The following is a 10,302-nucleotide window of genomic DNA, read 5'->3' as shown; positions in this document are numbered from 1 at the left end:
TCGAAGCCTATGCGACGTCCTTGAGGCCTGGCTAACCGCAGAGGCACTATGTGTCCTGAGGGAGTGAGAAATGGGAATGTGAGAGAAGAGATGGGCAATCCCTGGGAAAGGTGGAATCCCAGAAAGAGCAAAGGGACTGGGTGGGGCTCTCTCTCTGGGGTCCTGAGAGGTGCCCAAAGCTCTCCATAGCGACTGTGTGTGTGTGTGTGTGTACTCACGTGCTCTCGTCGTCTTGTAACCACCACATCCCCCAACCTCACCGACTTGGCTCATGCCATCAGCCCTACACAAGCCATGGCCAAGCTCAGACACCACGGCCTGCGCTGTCTGGGACCAAGCCGTCGAAGCCCCAAACCCACTGACTAACCCTCCCTGCGTGCACCTGGAGGTCACATCCTGTTCTCTCCTGGGGCATGTCTTCACGCACCCGGGTGAAAGAGGGATTGGGATCTTGCCTGAGCAGCCAAGATCCTACAGATCGGTCCAAACCTGGCAGCGCCCTGCCCCCCATTCGCAGTGGGCCCTGGAACCAGTCAAGACGGTTCTGAGAGCGAGACCACATATCTACATGAGTGACCCAGAGAGGCTGCAGCCGAGAATGACTGGGGGTTGCAGGCAGGACACGGTGAGGTGCTTGGAGGCCCGGGCCGCCCCTCCAGGTCTGTCCAGCAGGGGGCAGCGCGGCTCCGAACGCAGAGGGCGGGGCTCATCCGCGCTGGCCCAGCCGAGGCCACGGTGACAAGTTGGGTTCCCGGACTGCAGTGTTCAAGCCCGCACAGGGCCAGGAGGCGTTCCCGGAGGAGGTGGGGGGTGGCGCAGCGAAAGGCTAGAGCATTTTAACTCCTAGAGCCCCAGCCCGCTTTCTCCTGCCTGAGGCTGGGATTTTTGAGTCCCGGTTTCGGGGAAGCTCGGCCCGGCCATCTCCGCGGCCGCCGAGCGCCGGGCACAGAAGCCCGGGCGGCCGCGCTCGGCTTGGGAACGGCCGCGGGTGCCACCGGCTGCGCCGCCCCGCGGTCAGAGCGCGGGAGCTGGGGGAGCCCCGCCCGCCCCAAGCAGGAGAGCCCCCGGCGGCCTGGCCTTTAATTGTGGGAAAACTAGACGCCCCGGGGAAGGTTCAACTTGTGGAGGGAGGACTCAGATTTCTCCTGCTAAACTGCCCGGGCCTCCCAGGGCGCCCGCCCCCGCCATTCCTGACAAGGCTGTAAAACTGTAGGGAATCTTCGCAAGCATGGAGCCGCGCTCCGCCAGGGGACAAGCCCCAGGCCAGAGAACTATGTCTGAGGGATCCTAGCAGAGGAAGGGATGGAGGTTTGGGGCTTTGGGAAGGCAGCGGTGATTACATATTTGCAGCCGGGTATTGGGGATCAGGCGACAGGGGGACTATAACTAGTCTGAGGCTGTCTGTGAGGGCGCGTCCTTCCCACCCCAAAGCAGAAGCAAGAGGCCAGTAAGGAGTCCTTTGGCTGGGGGAGGTGGGTGACATTCTGTTCCTTTAGTGGACCCTAAGTGACCCCGGCCCCCCCGGAGACGCTGGCATTTCTCACGGCCGATTGACTGGCCTCGGGCTCGGCTTCTCTGTAAGCCCGCAGCCTTTTGGAGGTGAGCAGTGGGGAGACTGAGCCCCTGAGACCAAAGCGGAGGACACAAGGACGAAAATAAACATGGGTGGGGCCCGAAGGCGACTAACACCAAGAGAGACGGGGATTCTCCACCCATCCCAACCCTGGCACCCCCATAAGGCAGAGGTTCAGAGAGTGGGACAGGTTGGAGAAGGGCACAGAAACCTGCTCCTCTCAAAGAAAGGAGCCGCCCAGTTTCCTGCGTTGGGGAGGGAAATTACCCATCCTGCAATGCCTGTAAAATAACCGTTTATTTAATATTAAAAAAAAACTCCAGTGATAAATGTCCGTTACCGATGGTCAGCATAAAGTGCCAATCGCAATACACCGCCCTGCTCCTCGCCGGCTGCTCGCACGCGGTGACGGGCGGCGGAGCAGGGGAGCCGGAGGCCGGGCCCCTGGATCCCCGGGGCCCCGGAGCTGAGAGCCCCTGGCCGGCAGCGCGGCCAAAGCTGGGAGGGGGCGCTCCCGGGCCCGCGGCCCCAGGGCCGGGCGGCTGAAGCAGATACACGGATTACACTTTTGCAGGCTCCCGAGCGTGGGGAGGGGGCGGGAGGAGGGGTTGGAAGCTGCCAACGCGCAGAAAACTTCTTTTGCTCTCCCCTCTCTCTCCGCAGTCAGAGTTACAAGCTTATATGGTCAAAGAAAAAAAAATTAACAAAGAAAATGTATAAAATAACAATAGAAAAAGTAATACTTTTGGGAGAGGCGCCGCTGCGGCTCCGCGGAGTTTTCGTTCTTTTTTTAATGCAGTTTCCCTTCCGCCACGTGAGTACCGCCTTTTGGCCAAGAGTTTAGCCGCGTCCTGGGGGAGCCGCCCGGGCGGCCCCGGGTCACGGCCCTGGGCGGGGCTCTGGAGTTCCGCGTGCGCCGGGGACCCAGGGGACACGTGTGGGATGGGGAAAGGTCCCGGGAGCCCCTCCCGCTGCCCGCCAGATTCGCCGTCGGCTTCTGGTCCCTCTGGAGGAGGGGGCGGCATGACCCAGGGTCCTGGCGACCCAGAGGCTCTGTTTAGCATTTGATCTTGGAGGTTTTGAGCTCCTTCACCTGTGAGTGTAGCGTCTTGTGGACAGCGAGAGTCCTGGACTGGCAGAATCCTTTCCCACACTCTTGACACTTGAAAGGCTTCTCTTTGGAGTGAATATATCTGAGAGCAAAAACAGAGAATTAATCCTTAACAGAGTGATGCAATGTTAGAAACAGTTGCCCGAGGTCCCCTCCCACTGCTGTGAGGCGCTTGCCCTCAAAAGAAAGGGGGCTGTGGGGTACCTAGTGTGGGGCGAGAAAGTGCTGAGTTTGTGGCTAGTGCAGAGAGGTGAAGAAGAGGCTTGGGCAACGTCTGATCTGCAAATAGGTCCAGCTAGACCTGCTGCCTGCCTTGCTGAGGAGGGGCCAGCACTGTCTCCTTGTAAGACCTGGGTAAACACTAAAGGTGAGGAAGGGGACCTGCGGTGGGACAATGTGCTGGAGCTGCACAGTCCAAGACAGTAGCCTGGTTATTAAACATGTGGTTATTAAAATTAAATAAAACTAAAAAGTTAGTTTCTCAGTCACACTAGTTGTACATTTCAAGCGCTCGATTGTCACGTGTAACACTTTCCATGGTCCCAGGAACTTGTATTGGACAGCGCTGTCAATGGAGGAAGGCATGAGGAAGCTATGCTCGCCTGTCTGGAGCTCATGGAGCCCTGACTTAGTCTTAGGTCGTATTCATCCTCATGTTCTCTCCACCCATGTTCTCAAGAACCTGTCCCTGAGCCTTCTATGGATTCCTTCTAGATTTTAGGAAATGCCCAGAAGCTAGGAGGCTTGGACCAGGTAGGGGAGTCTCATGAACCTCCTCATTAGGGAGGAGGATGAGGAAGACAGAGGCAGACAGACAGCTCTCTCTTGGTGCTGCACCTGTGGTCCCGTAGGTGGTCTTGCCTCCGGAAGGCTTTGTGGCAGATGTCACAGGTGTAGGGCCGCTCGTCGGTGTGCGTCCGCTCATGGATAAGTAGGTTGTAGGACTTAGTGAAGTGGCGGCCACAGAACTTGCAGACAAACTCTTTCTTGGTCTTGGAAGGCAGACGTCCCCTCGTGGGCTTCTTTTCTGGGGATAGCTTGGTCACATCCAGGAGGGCACCCAGCCCACCAGCAGGGGAGCCAGGACCCTCCCCCCGGCCAAGCTTGGATGGATCTTCTTGCGTGGCGGCCAAGGCCAAGTTGGCAAAATCAAAGCGCGGCTTGGTCTTGAGTGCCGAGGGGCCGCTGCCTCCTGCAGTGATCTCTGGCTTGGGCTGGATGACGTGAGGGAACCAGGGAAAGGCAGGAAGCTGGAAGCGTGCATCCACCAGGCTGGACACTGCACCGGGCACTTTGGAGAAAGAAGAGCGTGGCAAATGCATGGCGGGGTAGCCCAGCGTCCACTGGTGCAGGTGCACAGCGTGCAGCGCACTGAAACCATACAGGTTGGGCAGGTGGTCCGAGGGCACTGTGGGCAGGCCATTCACTGCCTGAAGGAAGGAATAGTTGGTGAGCTGAAGGGATGGATGTATGGGCACTGGTGCTGGCAAGGTTTTGCTGCCCATTTTGGTAGTTGCAGTGGGTTCTCAGTCTCGATCTGCACAGAAAAGAAGGGAACCGGGAGAGGAAAAGAGAAATTCAGAGCAGGTATCCTCCTCCTGAATTCCAGCCCAGCCACACCCTCTATTTCCCCCTGGGCAGGAGCTGGGAGTCTAAGACCCTACCCCTGGAACCCACTGCCCTCAGAGAAAAGACTGGAACCCTCTCTGATCCGAGGGTTCCCTCCAAGTGGCCTCTGGCAGAGACACACAACTTGATACAGAAATCATCAGGAAACTAAATCCTGTGCAATGCAACCAATTTAAAATGAGGGCCTATGGTGCGCAGGACACTGAGAAAGGCAGAGGCGCAGGGGAAGTGGTGTGTAGAAACCTACATCCTCCCAAGCCAGAGTCCACACGGAATTACACTCTCCTGAAAAGACAACAAGACCTCGTATGCACACTTGCACATTCATGTGCAGATAAACACAGAAATACACACTGACAAAGAAACACAGATTCCCACATTCTGAAGTGGAGTTGATAACAAAGTGCAAAGATAAACTGGGATGACCAGTGTTGTGCTCCAAAACAAAATACAGGGACCAGCGTGTGCACGCGTGCCCACACACACACAGTTGGGATCACACAGCACCCACGGAGAGCCTCACAGACAGACTACACACATACAAATGACACAAATCCACACGTCTCCTGGCTCCTGCGCATTAAGCTCTACTAGCTGACCTTCAATTTGGCTTCTAGAAGCTGTGTCATCTTTCTCCTCAAAACTCTCAAATTTGCTTTTCTGCCTCACTATTAATGCACCTTTTGACACCATCCTGTGCAGCTGCTTGTGGACTGACTCCCTACCAGCGTTCTTGGGGATCACCTTCGTTTCAGCGAGGACACCTGCAGTTGCATGCAAGGGAGCTTCAGTGCTGCCCCCCTCCCCTCATAGGAACGGGGCAGGGTCTCTGGGCTCTCAGGATGTTTGTGAGTGAGGAGAGCTTGAGAGGGGGGGTGTGCCTATGGGCAAGAGCACTGAGCCGTGGGCCTCAGCCGCTTTGGTCTGTGCACCCTCCAACTGCAAGGGAAGCCATGCTGAAGTGACTAGCAGGCTGGTATCTGTTGGCCTCCTTGGGCAAGGTCTCCAGTCTCCCCAGTCTCCTTGGATGGGTCTGGGCTCTGCTGAGAGGCCTTTCATCTCTGCCCCTCCCAGACGCTCAGGTCTGTCCAGTGGAGGAACAAAAAGGGAGCAGGAAAGCCGAAAGTACACAGTGGGCCTTGGGCAGCTCAAGTTCCCTACTCCCTCCCGCTCTGAGCTGAGGGCTACTCAAGAAGTCCGTGCAGGAGCAGGGGCCTTGGGGGGCCCTTCTCCCTTGCTCTTCTCAATCCTCTGTTACCGCTTCTTCCTTTTCCCCTCATTCCTCTCCTCTTCCTCAGATCTCTCCTCTAACCTGCGGTAAGTCCCTGTCCCTGGGCTGGGCAGGCCCCTGCTCTGCTCCCTCCTTCAATGCGCACACGGACACCTAAGCAGGATGTTTCTCCAGCCTAGCTTACCCTAAGCCCAAGCCTGCAAGGCTCAGGCCTAGACTCTGATGCCTCCACCACAGCAAAGCTTCTAATGGCGGGGAAGTGTGGCCCATGTCCTGGAAAGGAGTGAGGACAATCTGGACCCAGAAATCCTTTTCCCTGAATGCTGGCAGGAAGGTCACTTGCTGTGTAGGGGGCCATAAGGAAAGTAGCTCTGCTGGGGGTGGGGGATGCAAACCGCCAAGAGCCAGCAGAGATTTGCATGCGCAGGTTAGATTAGCAATCGAAGGAAAACCGAGTCGGACCGCAGCAATTAATTCCGCCTCGGGGCTAAAGGTGGTACAAATCTGTAGCGATCGCGCCCCTGGAGCAGCAGCACGGGCCCTGCCAGCAGAGCCATGGCCTCTGCAGCGGTCTTCTCTACTGCTTGGATTACGGGTCCTGCCGGGGACGAACGCAGACCTTCCTAGAGCCCTGAGACACGGCGAAGCAAAATACGGATTGGGCCAGAGAGAAAGCAGGCACTGGTTTGGGTTGGGGAGGAGAGAGAGGGGAGAAAGAAGAGAAGATTGCCAACTTCAAAGGTCGGCCCAGACTTAGGCGAGGTGAGCGCTCTTTGATTTGCTGTCACCTCTTCTTCCCCTCCGGGAGCTGGAAATCAGATCCTTATCTCCGGCTCCCCGGGGCCAGCCGGGCGCCGCCGGGGCCTCTGCTTGTTCCTGTCGGTGCTCGGCCAATCCCCGGCCAAGCGAGCGGTGCTGGCGGCGGGACTTCGGGCTGCACACAGGCTGGAGCCCGCTCGGTGCCCGGGTGGGAGAACCCACCAACCACGCATACTAACCTGGCCTTTCTTCGCCTACCCCCAGGAGCGGAGAAGACTTTAGGCTCGGCGTGGGGAGGGGGTGCCTGCAGCCATCACTGCTCTTAGGAGCCTGCCTTTCCGGGCTATCTGCCCGATCTTGTTTCCCCCAACACTCAATTTATTTTCCTCAGCGGCGCACTCACTTTCTTATTTTCTGCCGCATTCCGAGGCCAGGGCTCCCCACGCTCTAGCCAACGACTTTCCCGGGGACGAAATTCGTTCGAAACGTGGTTCTTTACATTAGTACCAAGAATGGGCCGAATGCATGATCCGCTTTTAGGCAGTCAGCTAAGAGAAAAACACAGCTTCACACTCGCCTTTCCAGCCGGAGAGGATGAGCGAACGCCCAACCCCGCGGGTCCGCTTGCCCTGACCCCGGACCCCCAGCGTGAACGCTTTAGATCTTTAAACAAGAGAGGGAACACCTCTCCCCAGGGCAGGCATCCGCTCGGCAAGGAAGGTGGGCCTCGGGACCTGGGAGGTGCGGGTAAGGGTCCCGACTACGCTCAGAAGATGCAATTAGCGCTTAGAAGCCGGGATCCCTGCGAGGTGCCTGGACTGCTTCCCTCGCGCAGTGGAGCGCCAATCCCCGGTCTGCCGCCAGCCCTATGCCAGGCATTAATGAAGTGTGCAGAGTCTATTAAAGTGGTTTATTCGGGGCTAATTGAGCGTGAGCGAGTTAACTGCTTGCATTAATGAGGACGGAGTGAGCTCCCCAAGCTTGCGCCTGGAGGAGCCCATCAGCAGCCTCAGAAAATCATCCCTGACATCGAACACCCAACACGAGTGGTGACAGGAATCCGGACCCCCGGCAGAAGACTGACCAGCACTGAATACTTCTGCTGAATTCTCCCAACGAACGAGATCAACGAACCCTTCGGCTAGGCGGCCATCCAGTTACACTTAAACGCCCCCCGCGTCCTTAGCGATCTGCTCCCCAACCGTAGTGAAACCGCAATTACTTCGAGGAGCCTCGGAGAGAACATCTACCCACTAGCCGCCCCCGGTCCCTGCCAGCCCTTCTCTTCTCTAGGAGGCCGTGAACCTGGGAGACTAACTAGCTTCGCACGTGGTTTCTGTTCCCAAGAGCCAGCGCGCAGCTCTAAGCCCGGGTGAAATTTACCAAATTGTGGCAACAAAGAAACCCTGGCAGCCACTTTACACTCCGAGAGCCTACTTCGCTGCTGCCCGAGCTGCTGAAAAACGACTGGATGTGGGTTTTCATTCTTATCAGAGACATTTTGGGGAAGAAATTAGTTCAAAACGCAGCCCCTCACCTCTTGCTCTCTCTCCTCGGGCTCCCACCTCTCCTGAAGTCTGGGTCAGGGGACAGTCACGGAAGCAAACGAATCTTTCCCTTCCAAGCCCCAAACCCAAAACGGAGACATCCGCAGTTCCATAGTGTTTCCGCTACTGCTACTCCAGCGTGCGGGTCTCAAATTGGAAAGCAGTGCTCGCGCACCCAGCATGCTTCCCTGCACCCGGACCGTTGCGGACTACACCCCAGGCCTTGACCACACCAGAGCAATCACCCTATAGACAACAACCCGAAATCAGAACGCAAGTGCGAGGCGGGGTCAGGCAGGCGGCCCCGCGCTCACAGGTCGAGCCGGCTTCATACCTGAGCACAACTCCGCAAAAGACACACTCACACGAAAGCGCGACCCGCGACCCGCTGGGGATGCACCTGTCCCTGGCGCGGTCTGCCGCCGCCGTGGCCATCCATCCACTCTCTCCTCCTTCTTCGTCAGCTAAGGGAGGTCAGGTTGAGCCAGGCGCGCGTCTCGGGAAAGTTTGTGCCCGATGAAGTTGCTCCGGTTTCTTAGAGGGGGCCCAGAGCCTGACTTCCGAAGTCCCCGGGCACCTCGCCCCGGATCCCAAGGAGCCCGGCCCCGCTAGAGGCAGCAGTGGAAGCCCGCCCCCTCATTCCCGGGAGGTCAGAGGCCGAGGACCCCGCGCGGGAAGTCCCTGAGCCAGCACCCCCCACCACCTGGGGCTGCAGCTGCTCTCACTTTCACAAAAGTCCCGCAGCCTTCGTTTGGCAAGAGGAGCTTCCTTTTGGGACATTGAGAGAGAGGAGGCACCCGCCGCGCTATGACAGGGAACCCGGGAGTCCTGCCCGCATTCCCCTCTCCGAGCCAGGCGCCCAGGGCTGCAGTTACCTTGTTCCGCGGTGGTCCCGGGGCTGAGTGCCTCTCTGGGGCTCCCGCTGCTGGGGACCCGGGAAGCCCGAGGCGCTGGATTCCACAGGCACCCCCCGGAGCTCGAGAGTCCGGGCCCCTCTCGGGCTGCGGGGACTCCAAGCGCCCGACACGCGGGAGCGCTCAGCGGCCGCGGAGTCCTGCCGGCCGGGGGATGGTGAGCCTCGTTCGCGGCTCCCTGGTTGGGTTTGAACGGGGAGCGGCTCAGAACGTGTTGGGGAGAGACTGAGCTCCGACTCACTCATCCCTTAGCACCGAGCCGCCTACTTATTTTAATCCACCACCCTCCCTCCCCCCTCCCTCCCCCTCCCTCTCCTTGCCTCAGGATTCCTCCCCTCCCTCCCCTGCCCCCCAACACGGCCCTGCGCCTGCGCACTGAGAGAGAAAGTTTTGCTGACCCGGGCAGCCGACTTGGGCAGCTGTGCTAGCTTGGCCCGGGCCTCGCGGAACCTGCATCCCCTGCTCTTCAGTCCCGTGCGACCCTTTTTGCGTTGTTAGGCCCACGACGGCACCCCTGCGCACTAGAGCAAACAGCCCCTAGCAGATGAGAACAGACTAACCGCGCGTTTCGAGGTCCTATTCCTGCGCGCCTAAGACACAGCCTGTGCCGGGTGAGGGGGTTGCAGCGGCATCCCCCCGCCACAGTCTTGGCAACAGCGCACTCCGTCCCTGGCAGAGTCGCCTCTTCTCCCAGAATCCCTTCCCAGAGACGGCGGGCCCTGGGTGCGGAGCCGCCCCTGGACGTGCTCAGCGCCAGGGCGGTAACCCAGACCAAATGCCCATGGCTGACCCCAGACCCTGGGTTATGGAGTTCCGTAGAAAGATCAGAAGGGAAGGAGGTCAAGAAAGTTATTTGCCTAGGACCCAGAACCTTCTGGGATCCCACCCTAACACAGCCGCACCCTCTAATCACATATTCATTTATTTGGGGAGGATACATGGGAGTTTGGAGAGCTTGCAGCACAGGCACGCGAGACAAGCTGCAAAGTTCTTCAGGTGGAGTTTGGGATCTAAAAGCGGCCAGGGGTCCGGCTGTGAGAAATTCTGTCTTCACTGTTTACGACGCCTTAGGGAGAGTCCCAGTGCCCTCTTGACTGCTTTGCTCTAGGAGCTGACCTCCAGCTGACCCCAGCCCTGACCCCTCCCTTCCACCTCTCTGGAACACCCAGCCATGGAGTGGGGAGGATGGGCTGGTTTCCAGGCTCGGGTAGGTCCAGATTCACAGGACTGCACTCCCGGAGTTTGCCCCAAGGGTGCTGCTGAGAGACCCCTCCAAGCCCTTGGGACCAGATCCCAGCCTCCTTGGGTCTCTAGCATGTTGGTACTGTCTCTCTGGGGAGGAGCTGCCACAATACCCAGCTTCTGTCTGCAAGTCGGATCTGACTTTTTAAGGTTGTGGTTCCCTGACCTAGGGAAATGGTAGGGAAGCAGCCCCAAATGGCATAGTTGGGGGAGACCCTTGTCTTATCTCCAGGTCTTTAGAACAGAACCTGGCCTCTGGCCTTAGGTAACTTTGGCTTGGGCAGGGTGGAGGATGA

At 58.5% G+C, this 10,302-nt stretch overlaps 1 protein-coding gene across 1 annotated transcript; it reads right to left on the bottom strand.

The window, feature by feature from the left end:
- Positions 1-2,496: 2,496 nt before the first annotated feature.
- On the bottom strand, positions 2,497-8,999 carry OSR1 (odd-skipped related transcription factor 1). Its single transcript, XM_046660263.1, has 3 exons — positions 8,726-8,999; positions 3,522-4,221; positions 2,497-2,766 (listed from the first exon to the last, which is right to left on the bottom strand). Exons 2-3 carry the CDS (start codon positions 4,187-4,189, stop codon positions 2,631-2,633), a joined length of 804 nt encoding a protein of 267 aa, XP_046516219.1. The 5' UTR covers positions 4,190-4,221; positions 8,726-8,999; the 3' UTR covers positions 2,497-2,630.
- Positions 9,000-10,302: the final 1,303 nt, after the last annotated feature.

This window comes from Equus quagga, chromosome 5, assembly GCF_021613505.1.
Source record: "Equus quagga isolate Etosha38 chromosome 5, UCLA_HA_Equagga_1.0, whole genome shotgun sequence".
NCBI lineage: Eukaryota > Metazoa > Chordata > Mammalia > Perissodactyla > Equidae > Equus > Equus quagga.
Note: the sequence above shows the minus strand (reverse complement) of the source record. Positions and strands in the feature narration are given on the sequence as shown.

Bases quoted from the DNA above. Each gene is read 5' to 3' on its own strand.
- OSR1 (XM_046660263.1), bottom strand. From the start codon at position 4,189: ATGGGCAGCAAAACCTTGCCAGCACCAGTGCCCATACATCCATCCCTT. The intron at 2,767-3,521 runs GTGCAGCACCAA...TTTTGCTCTCAG, and splicing joins GACCACCTACGGGACCACAG to ATATATTCACTCCAAAGAGA.